Here is a 12,274-nt window from a genome sequence, read left to right as displayed (position 1 = left end):
CTCTATTCAGCCAGGAAAAGCCTTCAGCTTTGGTGTACAATGTTTTTATCTTTCTCTGTGGTACRAGTTCCTCCGATGAGATTGGACTGCCCAGGGCACTGGTGGCTAACCTGTTGTTTCTAAACTGGCTTGCCAGTTTGCTGGTTCAAATATAGCCTAGGAAATTAAAGTCATGGCCTGTGTGAAATGAGCCAGCAATAGCCATCAATTACCTGGTAGAGAGGGCATCCCAGACGGCTTAAATCATGCCCTTGGCTGACAGCTGAGAAGTAAGGGAGAAAATGTTTTTGTGGACTGAGCTGTATTCTCCTCCTCAGGGAAAGAATCTTAGGTTTGAAGAATAACATGAAAATTTTGGGGCTTCTAGATTATCCCTTCTATTTATAAAGTTTAGCCTCTATTCAGCTATAAGAAATGAGCTCCATTTTGAAAGAGAAAACAAAGTGAAGCTGTAGGATTGCAGTGGAATATTAGGCAAAGCCTTGTAAGCATTCCTCAGTAAGATGGTAATAGTAACGCTGTAGCAACCTCTCTTCTCTCTCAAACCTATCAACCAGATTTGGGGAAAATTGCTCAAGGTACTAACTTGRTAGGTATGTACAGAAGCACAGCTTTTGAACATCATCAAGAAAAACAGGAGCCTAAAGGAACAATTAATTTCATTTGGGTACATTTAAAGCTAGATCCAGTGAAGAACTAGGGATGTGAATAGGTGATTTCCTGAYGCAAAATGAATTGCATCATTCCAGCTTAAAGTGCAGGCAGACAATGAGACTCTCCATGTGCTGACCCACACAGGCATGTGGCTCAATGCCTCTGCCCTGATGCACCGTGGAGAAGAATGAATGCAGGAATGACAATTCCAGTAGGCAGCAGAGCTCTGAATACACAGCTGCTACAACACCACAGTCTTTGACTTAGGTGGCTGTTAGCATCTCGACACCTTGATTAACCAAAAATCTGATTTCATCTAGAATTAAACCAACAAGTTCTTGTTGTTATGAAAACCTATTTTCCATAAAACCAAGTCTACTGGCACACAAATTTGCATTGCGTTTCCAGCTGCATGTAGTAAATTCAACATAATGATTTTTACCAAAGCATCTTAAYAGCTCTTGAAATATAAAAATCTTAAGAATTTAGGCAGTACTTGAWGTAGTTTCATTTTTGCTGAATACGAGGAGGAAAAAAATTACCAACTGAATGTGAAGATCTGCCTAAAGAGTTTTGAATGTGTGAATTCAGTTTGCCCCTAATCAACATGTTCTATTTAATGTATTTCAAAATGTTGGTGTTGCTTTCTTATGATTACGATTCTAGCAATAAACAGTGATTCTGTATATGTGACATCCAGCGGGAATGCAGGATTCAGMACAACGGTTCCCAAAGCAAAAACAAAGTAGCTAATACATACATATTTTATGGAGAAGATCATATTTGATTCTTGTATTGCATATAAATTTAAAGTAAGTATTTAAATCATTGTACTTACCATAGAAACATACAATAGCTTAAGTTGGAAGGGATCCTGAAAGATCACCTGGTCCAAACTTTTGTGGCCAAGGGAGCCTAGATTTTCTGGCATGCTGCCCTGTTGCATCTTGAAAATCTCCATCACACCCCAGGGAAAGCTSTTCCAGTCAATGATTGTTCTTAGTGTAAAAAAGTTATTTCTTCTATTTCTTCATCACAGTGTGTCAATACACCCATCTTTCTAATTCTTTCAGGTGACTAGAGAACATGTGACATATGTTTGGGCAGGTCTAGAGCCTGGAATCTGTGCAGGTCAGAGAGATGGCTGAATAGGACTTGTCATCCACACTTACTCCCTCTAAAGAGAAACAAAATTCTTAAGAAAGGGCTGAACAGATGCAGAGCCTATTCGCACAGTGGAGCAGTAAGGGCACTTTGTGCAAKACTGAGCCCACCTGAAACCTCAATCCAAGACTGTAGGATCCATGGGCTGCAATTACTGAGACATCTTATGTTTTAAAAAATCCAGAACAATTATTTTCTGCTTTTTCTCCTATTTTCCCCCATAATCAAATACTATAAATTTCTATTATACTTTATTAACAAACCAAAAAACATGGACAGGAGTTTCTCCAAAGTAAAACTTGGGAAACAAAACAATACGGCTTCAGTTTTAGGCCAAATACATAAAATACCTGGGAAGAGACTCAGATTTGTGCTGCATCTGAATGTACATGTCAGGTAACAGCACACAGAAATAACGGTAAGGATTATCAAAATGAGGCAACATTGGGACTGCATTCAGAGGAACAGTTTAGGGGACCAGTTAAACTCATTTAAGAACAACCACTGAAGTCATCTCAGGCACCTGATGCACAACGTATTTAGGCCAGCCTGTTGGAAAAACTGAGCTGAATCAGTTTTTGTGGGTGTTAAATCGCCTCTTGTATCAGGAGCCAGAAGGTTGATTGCAAAGCCTCACCTAACCCACAAAACTCCATCCTTCAAGGAAGAGTTAACTCAAACTGGACCGCTTTTCTCTGGGAAGCGCCGAACAACAAGCAAACGAGACGGGTCCCGATATCTCGGACACGAGGGCCTGACAAGGGGCCCGTGACCCCGGTCCGACAGCTGTGACTCTGCATTTCGCCACCCTCCGGCCCCTCCGATATCGGAGCAGGCACCGTCTTCCCCCGCGGCTGGACACCCGCCCGCCGGGCTGGGCGAGCGCTTCCTGGCGGCGCCGGGAGCTCTTGTCCCGAGCCCTCCAACAAACGGAGGATGCCGAGGTCAGCCCCGGCTCCCGACACGTTTCCTCCGGCAGGTCCGGGGGAGGTCCGTGGGAGCGGAGCCGGCGCTGGAGATCGACGGCTCGGGTGGCAGAGGCCAGCCCGAACCGGGGCCGAATGTCACCATAGCCGCCGGGGCAGCCCGCGCCCCTCGGCCGCCGCGTCCCCCCGCCAGCATGAGGCGGACCGGGCCCTGGTGCCTGCTCCTGGCCGCGGCCTGCGCCCTGGGCCGGACCCCGCCAGCCCCGCCGGCCGCCGTGCGCTGCCCGCCCGCCGGCGCCTGCTTCAGCGCCCACCTCGCCAACGTCTCGTACGCCGAGGCCCGCGGTGCCTGCGACCGGCGGCGGGGCGGCCTGGCCTGGGTCAGCGGYGAGCCGGAGCTGCGCCTGCTGCGGGGGCTGCTGGCAGAGGCGGCGGTGCCCGCGCCCGCGCTGTTCTGGGTCGGGCTGAAGAGGAACGCCTCCGCCTGCACCCACGAGGACCAGCCGCTCCGCGGCTTCTCCTGGGAGGCCGCCGGGGGTGGGACGGTCCCGCAGGAGGTGCCGCCGGCGCTCGGCCGGTGGGTGGAGGAGCCCCGGCGCTCCTGCCTCATCGCCCGCTGCGCCGGGCTGCACCTGGCGGCGGACACCGGGGACGGCCCCAGCTGGGGCTGGAAGGAGCAGGGCTGCCAGCGGCAGAGCCCGGGCTACCTCTGCAAGTATCAGTACGAGGGCGCCTGCCCCGACCTCAGTCCCGCGGGCGCCCTCGACCTCGACTACCGCCTCCCCTTCGAGGAGCGCAGCGGTGGCCCCGGCTTTAGCCCGCCGGGCACCGTGCTGACGGTCCGGTGTCCCGGCGGGGAGGTGCGGCTCACCTGCCAACCCGAGCCGGGCGGCTTCGCCTGGAAAGCGGCAGAGGAGCCCCTCTGCCCCTGCCGCTTCGGCCGCAGGAGCCCCGACAGCGGGCGGTGCRCCGAGGCCGCCGGGTGCCGCGATGCCGCCGGCGGCTTCGCCTGTGCCTGCACCCCGGGCGGCCCGGACGGGACTCCCTGCCCGGGCACGGGGCCGGCCCCCACCGCTGCAGGCAGCCCCACGGCGCCGTTGGATGCCAGGGCGGAGGGGCAGGGTCCCTCCATCCCGACACCCGGCGGTTCCGCGGAGCCACAGTCCGCCGCCACGGCCGCCGGCAGCGGTGAGAAGACGGCTGCTCCGCCGCCCACCTCCTCCTCCTCCTCTTCCAACTACGTTTTCATCCTGGTGACGGTCGCGGTGGTGGTGCTGGTCATCCTGGTCATGACCGTCCTGGGGGTCTTCAAAATCTGCTTCAACAAGAAATCCGAGGGCCGCGGGGACAAGGAGCCGGCAGAGGCCGGCAGCAAGGCGGAGGCAGGCACCGCGGAGCCCGGCGGAGCAGCGGGCGGTGACTAGCCCCGGAYGGCCGAGGCCGCGTCTCTCGGGGCTGCCCCGAGCGGCAGCTCCCAGCCCGGCCAGCTCTCGGGTCCCCACGTCCCTCCTGCCCCCAGCTCTGCTGCCGCGGGGAGCCGAGGGAGAGGCGCCGCGGGACATGGCTCGGCAGGGCTTGCACATGCTAGCTGCGGGAGCGCCTAGCGACGACCTTTTGAGGGGAATCTTTGGACAGTCATGAGTTTTTGTCGGACTGAAAAACAGTTATTTAGGTGCCGACTTCAGTAAAATATAAATAGATCAGCATGGCCGAGAGAGCGATTGCAGCTGCAGCAATTGTGCATTTTTGTCCTCTCAGAAAATGTTCGTGGGGTGCCTTACTTGGAGCAAACATGAAATGGACCACTGCGAGCACTTGCATCTTGTAATTTAGAAGTCCCTCCTTGTCTGAGTGGTACTTGGAGGCTCTCGTTTTCAATCTCATTGCTGGAATTCTCAGAGAGGTGAACTACCATGATTTTGGATGAAACTGTGACCCAAATGGTTTCATACTGACATTCTTAAAAAATGTAGGAACATTTCTATACTTAGTAAGTCATTAAACTGCTGAGGAAGTGAGAGGTTAATGGGGAGTCAGTTTTATACTTCAGCTCATGAAAATAATAAAGAATGATGTAAATCACTGTCCTGTTTGTTACTTCATACAATACTCATTTTTATTGTAGCAGAGAACAAACGTTTCAGTTATAGTTTTTCTCCCGAGGTGTGTTGGTACAAAACTTGCTTTCTGTATGCAATATGTGGCTCCCTTACAATCAGATAAGTTGCTGGCACACCACACTGCGAGAGGTGTTAACGTGAGTCCAAATACATCATGCAAATCTCATTCTCTTTAGTCAGATATATTGTTTTCCATGGGGTCCCTTGAGAATGAGGAAAGAAATATTCACCATTTGTGCCCTTTTCTAAATGAGGTAAACACTCCTCTGTGATTTCCCTTGGGAATTCCTGTAGAGGAGCTTTCATCCTGGCTGCAGAACTTGCTTTTTGAGCAGTTTGGAGTGCTGATGCTCACTTATTATGGTGTTGGTTTTCMATTAAAGTTGTAATATTAAATACTGATTCAAGGGTTTCTGAGTGCAGTTATACAAAACTAACTGGTCTCATCCAATCCTTTTGGGGTTCAGGGAGAGTAGGGAAGTGTTTTCTTCCCTTAAGAGAATTTTAAGATCTGAAATGTCTCTTTAAATATGCATGTTTGTTTGTTTGTTTTCCTCTCTTGAGAGATGACATTCTGACTACTGCTTTAATTTTGACACTTTCCTGTTGAGTTTGGAGAACTCAGTTTGAAAAAATAATGTGTATTATTATTACCTCTTTTTCTTGCAAGGAAAGACTTGATGATAAATATGGTGTAAACATCTGCTAAGGACAAAGAATTATGTAGTACGAGGTTTTTTCTTTTTCCGTTTCTCTCCTTTTTATAGTGATAGGCAGTTGCTACCTGGGAAACGGTCTTTTGCTTTTGGTGAGGAGGTCACTGGCGTTTGTGAGCCATCAGACTGTCTATAGCCATAGATTCCATTGTATCATGACAGGAATCAAATCCAGCTAGGTGTGAATGCTACTCATTTCAAGGTGACTCATAATCTGCATACTTTTCTAATCTGGTGATCTGACATTTGTATTTCAGAAGGCATGCATTTTTCATCTTGGACAGGAGGCTTGATTCTACATTCAGATGTGCACAGATTTGGAAAATGACTTAGCCATTAATGCCTTATTTCTTARTAACATTCCTGTTGCTGTCACTAATTTCTTTTATGGGGCAGTGTGTGTGGAGCTCTCTTCTTCYACAAGGGGCTGTATAAGCAAATAGCAACTAAGATGAAGGAGAGCCTCCCAAAATTATTGTTTCTATGTTTCAGTCTTTCCCACCTATCAGGTAGCTGAACTCTTAGTGGGACTGCCCAGGTGTAATTTTCTCATTTTGTGTTTCAGGAATCTTACCAAGCACACAGTTTAGTGCTGAGTTAAGGGCCTGACTACTTATTTTGGCATCCCTCAGTATGTGACTCAGACTATTTAATTAAAATATACAAGTTCATGCCCTTTCAAGCTATTCACCTGTCTCATTATTCCCATTTTGCTCTTCCTGTGAAATCATGTTTTGATTTGAGAGTTCTTTTTCTCACACAATTCAGGATTAAGCATTAGACATTTGTCTTAGAGGACTACACGATGGTTCTCCTATGTTCCCCTGGTTTATAATTTGACTAATCTGAAACCAGACTATTTTGCATCTAAGAATGGGATCCATTTCTCCAGGTGTAGACATCTCTAAGAGTTCATCTAGATTTTTACTCATCTAGAGTCCCTTACTGCCTATAGAGAGAAATGTGTGTTTGCAATTAATGTCATTCTGGACTATATGCTGAAAACAGGACCAGTGAATTACATCCTGAAAATGCCATTTCTCTGCATTGACAGTAAAAAAGGCATATGGAGGCTACTCATATTTAAATGCCTGTAAAATACACTTCGAAAATTAAACCAGAAAGATCACCTCACTTMTGTCTCCAGCTGTTCAAGTTACTTTTCTAAAAGCAAGCTCATGGTGCCTTCTGTCTCTTCTGRCTAAATGGTCTTAATTTTATGATTGCTTTTATTGCTTTTACATGTTAGAGATTATTGTTTAGAATATTTGGGGTTCTTTATCTTATTTTTTGCAGTTAGTAAAATACCAAACAAATAGCATTTGGATTTGTCTGGAACCTGAGCAGGTTTTAAATTAATGAATTTCTTATGTAACACCACATATAAAACACACAATCAAATGCAAGTATTTTTCCAGAACATAGCAGAGATGGAGACAAATCTTGTCTTTTGCCTCATGTTGCATCCATGTTCTTTGACTAAGCTTTATGTAAGTGTATTATATTCCAACTTTTTTTCAAGTACAGGAAAAAATATTATTTCATCCTATAGTAAAGCCGTATAAATCCCATATAAACTTTGTGAGTTTTACAATCCTTACATTTGCAATGAAATGGTGATAGCAAGAGTCTACATTTTAAAATGGTAATGGCAAAGAATAGGAATGTCCGGATCTTGTTTATTACAGCTATCCAAATTGTCCCATGTTGCCAATTTTAGATTTCTTTAATTCCTGCAAAGATAGCTTGATTGGTAGGCATATAATTTGTCACCTGCACATTTTATTTATGAGCAAGTGATTAATTTTTAATGGTTTGTTTCATCAAATAATTGGAAATTAAATTTTAATTTCCACTTTTTTTTTTAGTAATGATTTGTGTTGCTGAGGGCTTAATTAAGCATGGTCTGTGGGATTGGGAGTGAAATCTGTAAGTGGACGTGCAAAAAATTTGAGTACTTCTGACAACATTACTCCTTGTTTAAGAGTATTATGTAGCTTAAAGAATATAAAAAAAAATTAATTGATTCTGTGCTTCACCTAGGAATTTCTTATCACCTATTTTTTTCATGTTTTAAATCCCAGTTATATTGCCTCATTTATTACATGGAGGTGAATCACGGGTAGATGCAATGTAGTTCTTTCTAGAAATAATACTTTGTATTTCTTCAGTATGTGAACATTTACCAAGGCTGTAGTGTGGCGATTCATGTATTTCACTAAAGATACATAACTGATTCAAAAGGCAAACACAGCAGGGCAGCAGCAGCAGCAGTAACCACATTCCCAGGGCTTCAAAACAGGTTAAACTTGTGTTTTCTTCCTSCCCCAATATGCAGCCTTGCCTTTCTGTTCTGGGCTTGTAGTCTGGGACTGGAAGATTTGAAAGTAGATGTGTAAAGGGGGTCATCTTGACAAACAAGTCTTTTCCCTGTTCTGTATTGCTTCTAGAATCTCGGAGTGATGGAATGCTTTGGGATGGAAGGGACCTTAAAGATCATTTAGCTCCAGCCCCGCTGCTGTGTGCAGGGACACCTACTAGTYCAGGTTGCCCAGAGCCCCATCCAGCCTGCATGGAACACTTTAGGGATGGGRCATCCATAACTTTGCTGGGCAAACTGGTCCAGTGTCTCACCATCCTCACAGCAAAGAATTTCTTCCTCGTACTTAATCCACACCTACCCTGTTTGTCTGAAGCCATTCCCCTTTGGCCTGTCACCACATGCCCTAGGAAAATCTTTCTCTCCAACACTCTTGTAGGTACTGGAAGGCTGTTTGTAGATAATGAAAGCCTTCTCTTTTCCAGACTCAACAGGTCCCATCCTGTCTTCATAGGAGAGGTGCTCYGACCCTCTGATCATCTTAGTGGCCTCTTCTGGCCTCCAACGTGTCCACATTGTCCTTATGTTGGGAGCCCCAGAGCAGAACACAGTACTGCAGGTGGAGTGGAAGCAGCAGAGGAGCTGAGGAAGGCAGAGATGTGGTGGGGGACCTACATTTGTTACATCCTTTTCCTCCTCCCACTTGCCAATCWTTTTGCATTCCGAGTCAAAAAATTGGGAAAGAACTACTATTATGTATTTTATTGGTAATATAAAAGAAATAAGATTACAGGTCCAGGGAGAGGATGAGCAGAGAAGGGAAAAAAGAGAGAGAGAAAAGCGTCCACCATCCTCTTGCTGCATATTTTTTCAGGTGTTACTCAAAATGTCGTGGTTTGAAAGCAAATAAACATTTTCAGTCATGAAGCCAGGAATAGCACATGGGCTATAACCTGTCAGAAAAGCATGGTTTTGTTTTTGGAATGTAACCAGCAGGCCTTGTGTTTTGGACTGATAAGAATGATTTACACTGTTCCTTGGAACATAACATAAGAGTATGAGTACAGATAGTTTGAGTGAGATTATAAGTGATCCAAGTCTGTAATGTCTGTGGATGAGATGWGTGGACATTGCTTTTCATTCTTAAGACTATATCTTTCTCTTATGGAAAGGAGTTTTCCCACTCATTGTACTGAAGATTCTTTTAAAGTAAGAAATTCTGTAATTTTTTTTTGTTTATGACAGTGAAAGAGCAGTGAAAATTCTTCTGTATTCCACTTCTGTCTTGTCAATATGGAGTTCTTCTTGGTTTGTGTTGAGCAAAAGTTTATTAGGTATTTTTCTCTATTTTAATGATAAAAGGAAAAAAAATCTGTGAAATTCAAAGCATCTGAAAAACCCAAAATAAATTAACATTCAGAAAAATATATTATCTATCTGTTTCTACCTTGTTTTCCCGAGTTTCTAATAATTCTGTAAAGTATCTATGTTATCATTTGGTCCTTAGAAAAAATGCCAAGRCACTTTCTAATCTTCAAAAATAACAGCCAGCTTTGAAAATAGCAGYTGACATAAAAAGCAGACCTTCATATTTTTTGTAGAGTTGGAAGTTTATGTATTTGCTGTACCCTAAACAATGAAAGTTAATTATGTGAAAGAGCCAACTCCTGCTTTACAATGCCTGTACAGGACTCTACTAATTTTCCTCTCTTCTTAACAATATGGCCTCTACTGGCCATCACATACTTGATTTTTCTCCATTTCCGATTTCCTCTATCTCAGGCTGCTCAGTATCAAATATCCACCAGTTTTGCCTTGTTTCATATCCATTCTCTCCCAAATATCCAGATTTGACATGTTTTGGATCACTACAGTTGATCGGAGCAACCCTGAGGCATATTACACAGTGTTAGAACCTATATAGAAAAGACTTCCTTTGGGGGGAACAGGGAGAGTAGAAGGAATTCTCTGTGCATTCATATTGTTTTCAAGGTGACTCTACCCATCAGAGACATGATAATCGTACAATGACAAGTGTATTCCATGCAGACAGGACACAAAACCCTGTATACCTCAGGCAGGATACAGCACCTTGCTATCTCTGCTTCATAGCTGCTTACTCATCTGCCAAACCCAGATTTTAGGTTTTTAGAGAGACAAAGCTGGAAGGGAGTGGGCACAGTTAGCTTTTATTGGAAAGCATCTTTCTTGTCAAAATTGTGCTTGGTTTGTATCTGTCTAATGATATACTTTGAAATATTCTCTGGTTCACCTATTTTTCTTGGCCATTTTTCTCCACAAAATGTAATATATAAAAACCTTATTGTTAAAGAAAAATCAAATTAGTAAGACATCCTTTCTTCCTGTGGCTTAGGCTGAAGTTTTCAGCCAAAAAAGGCTATGTTGAAGGGAATGGAAGTGCTGAATACACAATTCAGTAGAAAATTTTTATTCTCCTCTAGAGATTAATAATTCACATTCTTGTCTGTAGAGCCCTGGTGTCAAGTAAGGTTCCTAGGGACTGAAATCACAGAGTCTAGAATATTGGATTGGTGTTTCTTTCTTGGCTAATTTATTTTGATTTTTTGAAATTCTTTTTCTTGAATCTTCTGTTAAATCAGGATTATAAGATATTAAATTGTCACTGTTCTAGAAATATGGCCGAGTAAAGTCARACCTTATATAACATAATAATATGACATCACTTACTTTATTTCAGTAAGACTTAGTTTAATATTTAGAATTAAGATGCTAATTTTGGAAACAGGTTAAAATACAACAGATAGGCACGGTGTTGATAGAGCATGCCATATATATTAGAAGTGCAGGTTCTTGGATTTCCAGGAGCCACCAGAAAGCCTTTTTAAAAATTCYGATTCACTGGAAACCTGGCATTTCAGAAATTCTTGCATCACATTCAGAAACTTGATTCTCATTCTCTGTGAAGAAACCACATGGGTTCCTTAAGTGTCAAATGCAAAAAAACCAGACATAGTGTAATGTTGTGCTGTAAGGACCGTCTGAAGAGGCAGAATATCTGTGGCTCTCTTTGTCATGYACAGCGCAGGCATAAAGTGCCTCCGTGACCAGTCTTGTTCAAGCCCACTGACTACAGGTAGCAGTCAGCCTCAGGATTATGAGATGTGTTGTGTTTGCCACTGCACTGGGAAGCCTGGTGAGAACGGAAAGTGATTTCCTGTGCACACTTCTTTGAGTGGGRAAATGCTGCAGCTGATGTGTGCTCCGTGTGCACACCGTTCTCTACTATACATGCTCCAGGAAAATGTCCAGTCCGCTGACTKCTGCTTGGCACTATCCCTCTGCTGGGTATAGGTCTCAGGCTAAGCAAAGAGCAATTGCCTGGGTTTCTGTGGTCATAAGGACAATTTCCATGAGAAAGTGAATGCAGTATTTTTAAAATATAAACCAAAATTCGTGGGGCAAAAAGGCAAAAAGTAAAAAAAAAAAAAAACCAAAAACAAAAACAACAACCAAAACCAAAACCCTGGCGATTACGAGTTGCAATTTACTCACTTGCAGCTGTATAGAATCAAAATGTCACCAAGAAATACATCACTGTACTCGTTTTTTCAGTGAATTATACATTAGTTAAAATAATTTCCATATGAAATCTGAATTCCCTTATTTTCTATTTGTAAAGCATTAAAAAGAGTTCTGTTTGTTTTCTGGTACACATTATTTCATGAGGWCAACTTTTTCTCTTCCTGGTGCTCATGTTCTACTATTTAGAATAATAACACAGAATGAACTAAATTTCTTTCTAGCTAAATTGAATGATTTACTGCTGTTGATCACTTCTCCCAGGGTGAAAAACAGCAGGAAGAACTGTTAGTTTGGGATAAACAGATTTTGTTTCCAGCTGAAACCACACAGAGTAATCACAGGGGCAGTGCTGGCTGGGAGTGAATCAGCCCATCCATCTGAAGGCAAGCCTGCCATCTACTGAGGCACCACCCGAGCTCTGCGATGTGCCGGGGAGAGCTGGAACTAAAGTGCATGTGCTGGTAGGTGTGCAGGCTTCTATCACAACCTTTACGAGGCAAAAAGAAATTAAAGAAAAAAACCCAGTTTTTAAACTTTTCATCAAAGCTGAGTAGGCAGTATGAAYCTTCATGCCTTCGCACCTTCGCTTCATCGTATCCGATGTTAAACAAATTCAACGGTAGRAAGTAGACTGACTCTGTTTAATCTGACAATACATAAGAATATGCTTGAGTGAAAAAGACCACACAGGATTATGAGATTTGTGCCATTTTAAAGATATTGTGAGTGAGAATTCAAGTGAAGCCCTGGAAAGAGCATCATGGATATCATGGAGCATTTTACTGTTTTGACAGATGTTTGATTTCCATG

The 12,274-nt window shown here is 43.8% G+C and overlaps 1 protein-coding gene across 1 annotated transcript; it reads left to right on the top strand.

The window, feature by feature from the left end:
• Positions 1-2,754: 2,754 nt before the first annotated feature.
• CLEC14A (C-type lectin domain containing 14A) lies at positions 2,755-4,827 on the top strand. Its single transcript, XM_057368453.1, is given in 2 exon segments — positions 2,755-2,919; positions 2,921-4,827. Coding segments are annotated over 2 exon segments (1,413 nt in total). The 3' UTR covers positions 4,169-4,827.
• Positions 4,828-12,274: the final 7,447 nt, after the last annotated feature.

Source organism: Malurus melanocephalus, unplaced genomic scaffold (genome assembly GCF_030028575.1).
Source record: "Malurus melanocephalus ecotype Western Australia unplaced genomic scaffold, MMel_1.1 scaffold_0, whole genome shotgun sequence".
Taxonomy (NCBI): Eukaryota; Metazoa; Chordata; class Aves; order Passeriformes; family Maluridae; genus Malurus; species Malurus melanocephalus.
Note: the sequence above shows the minus strand (reverse complement) of the source record. Positions and strands in the feature narration are given on the sequence as shown.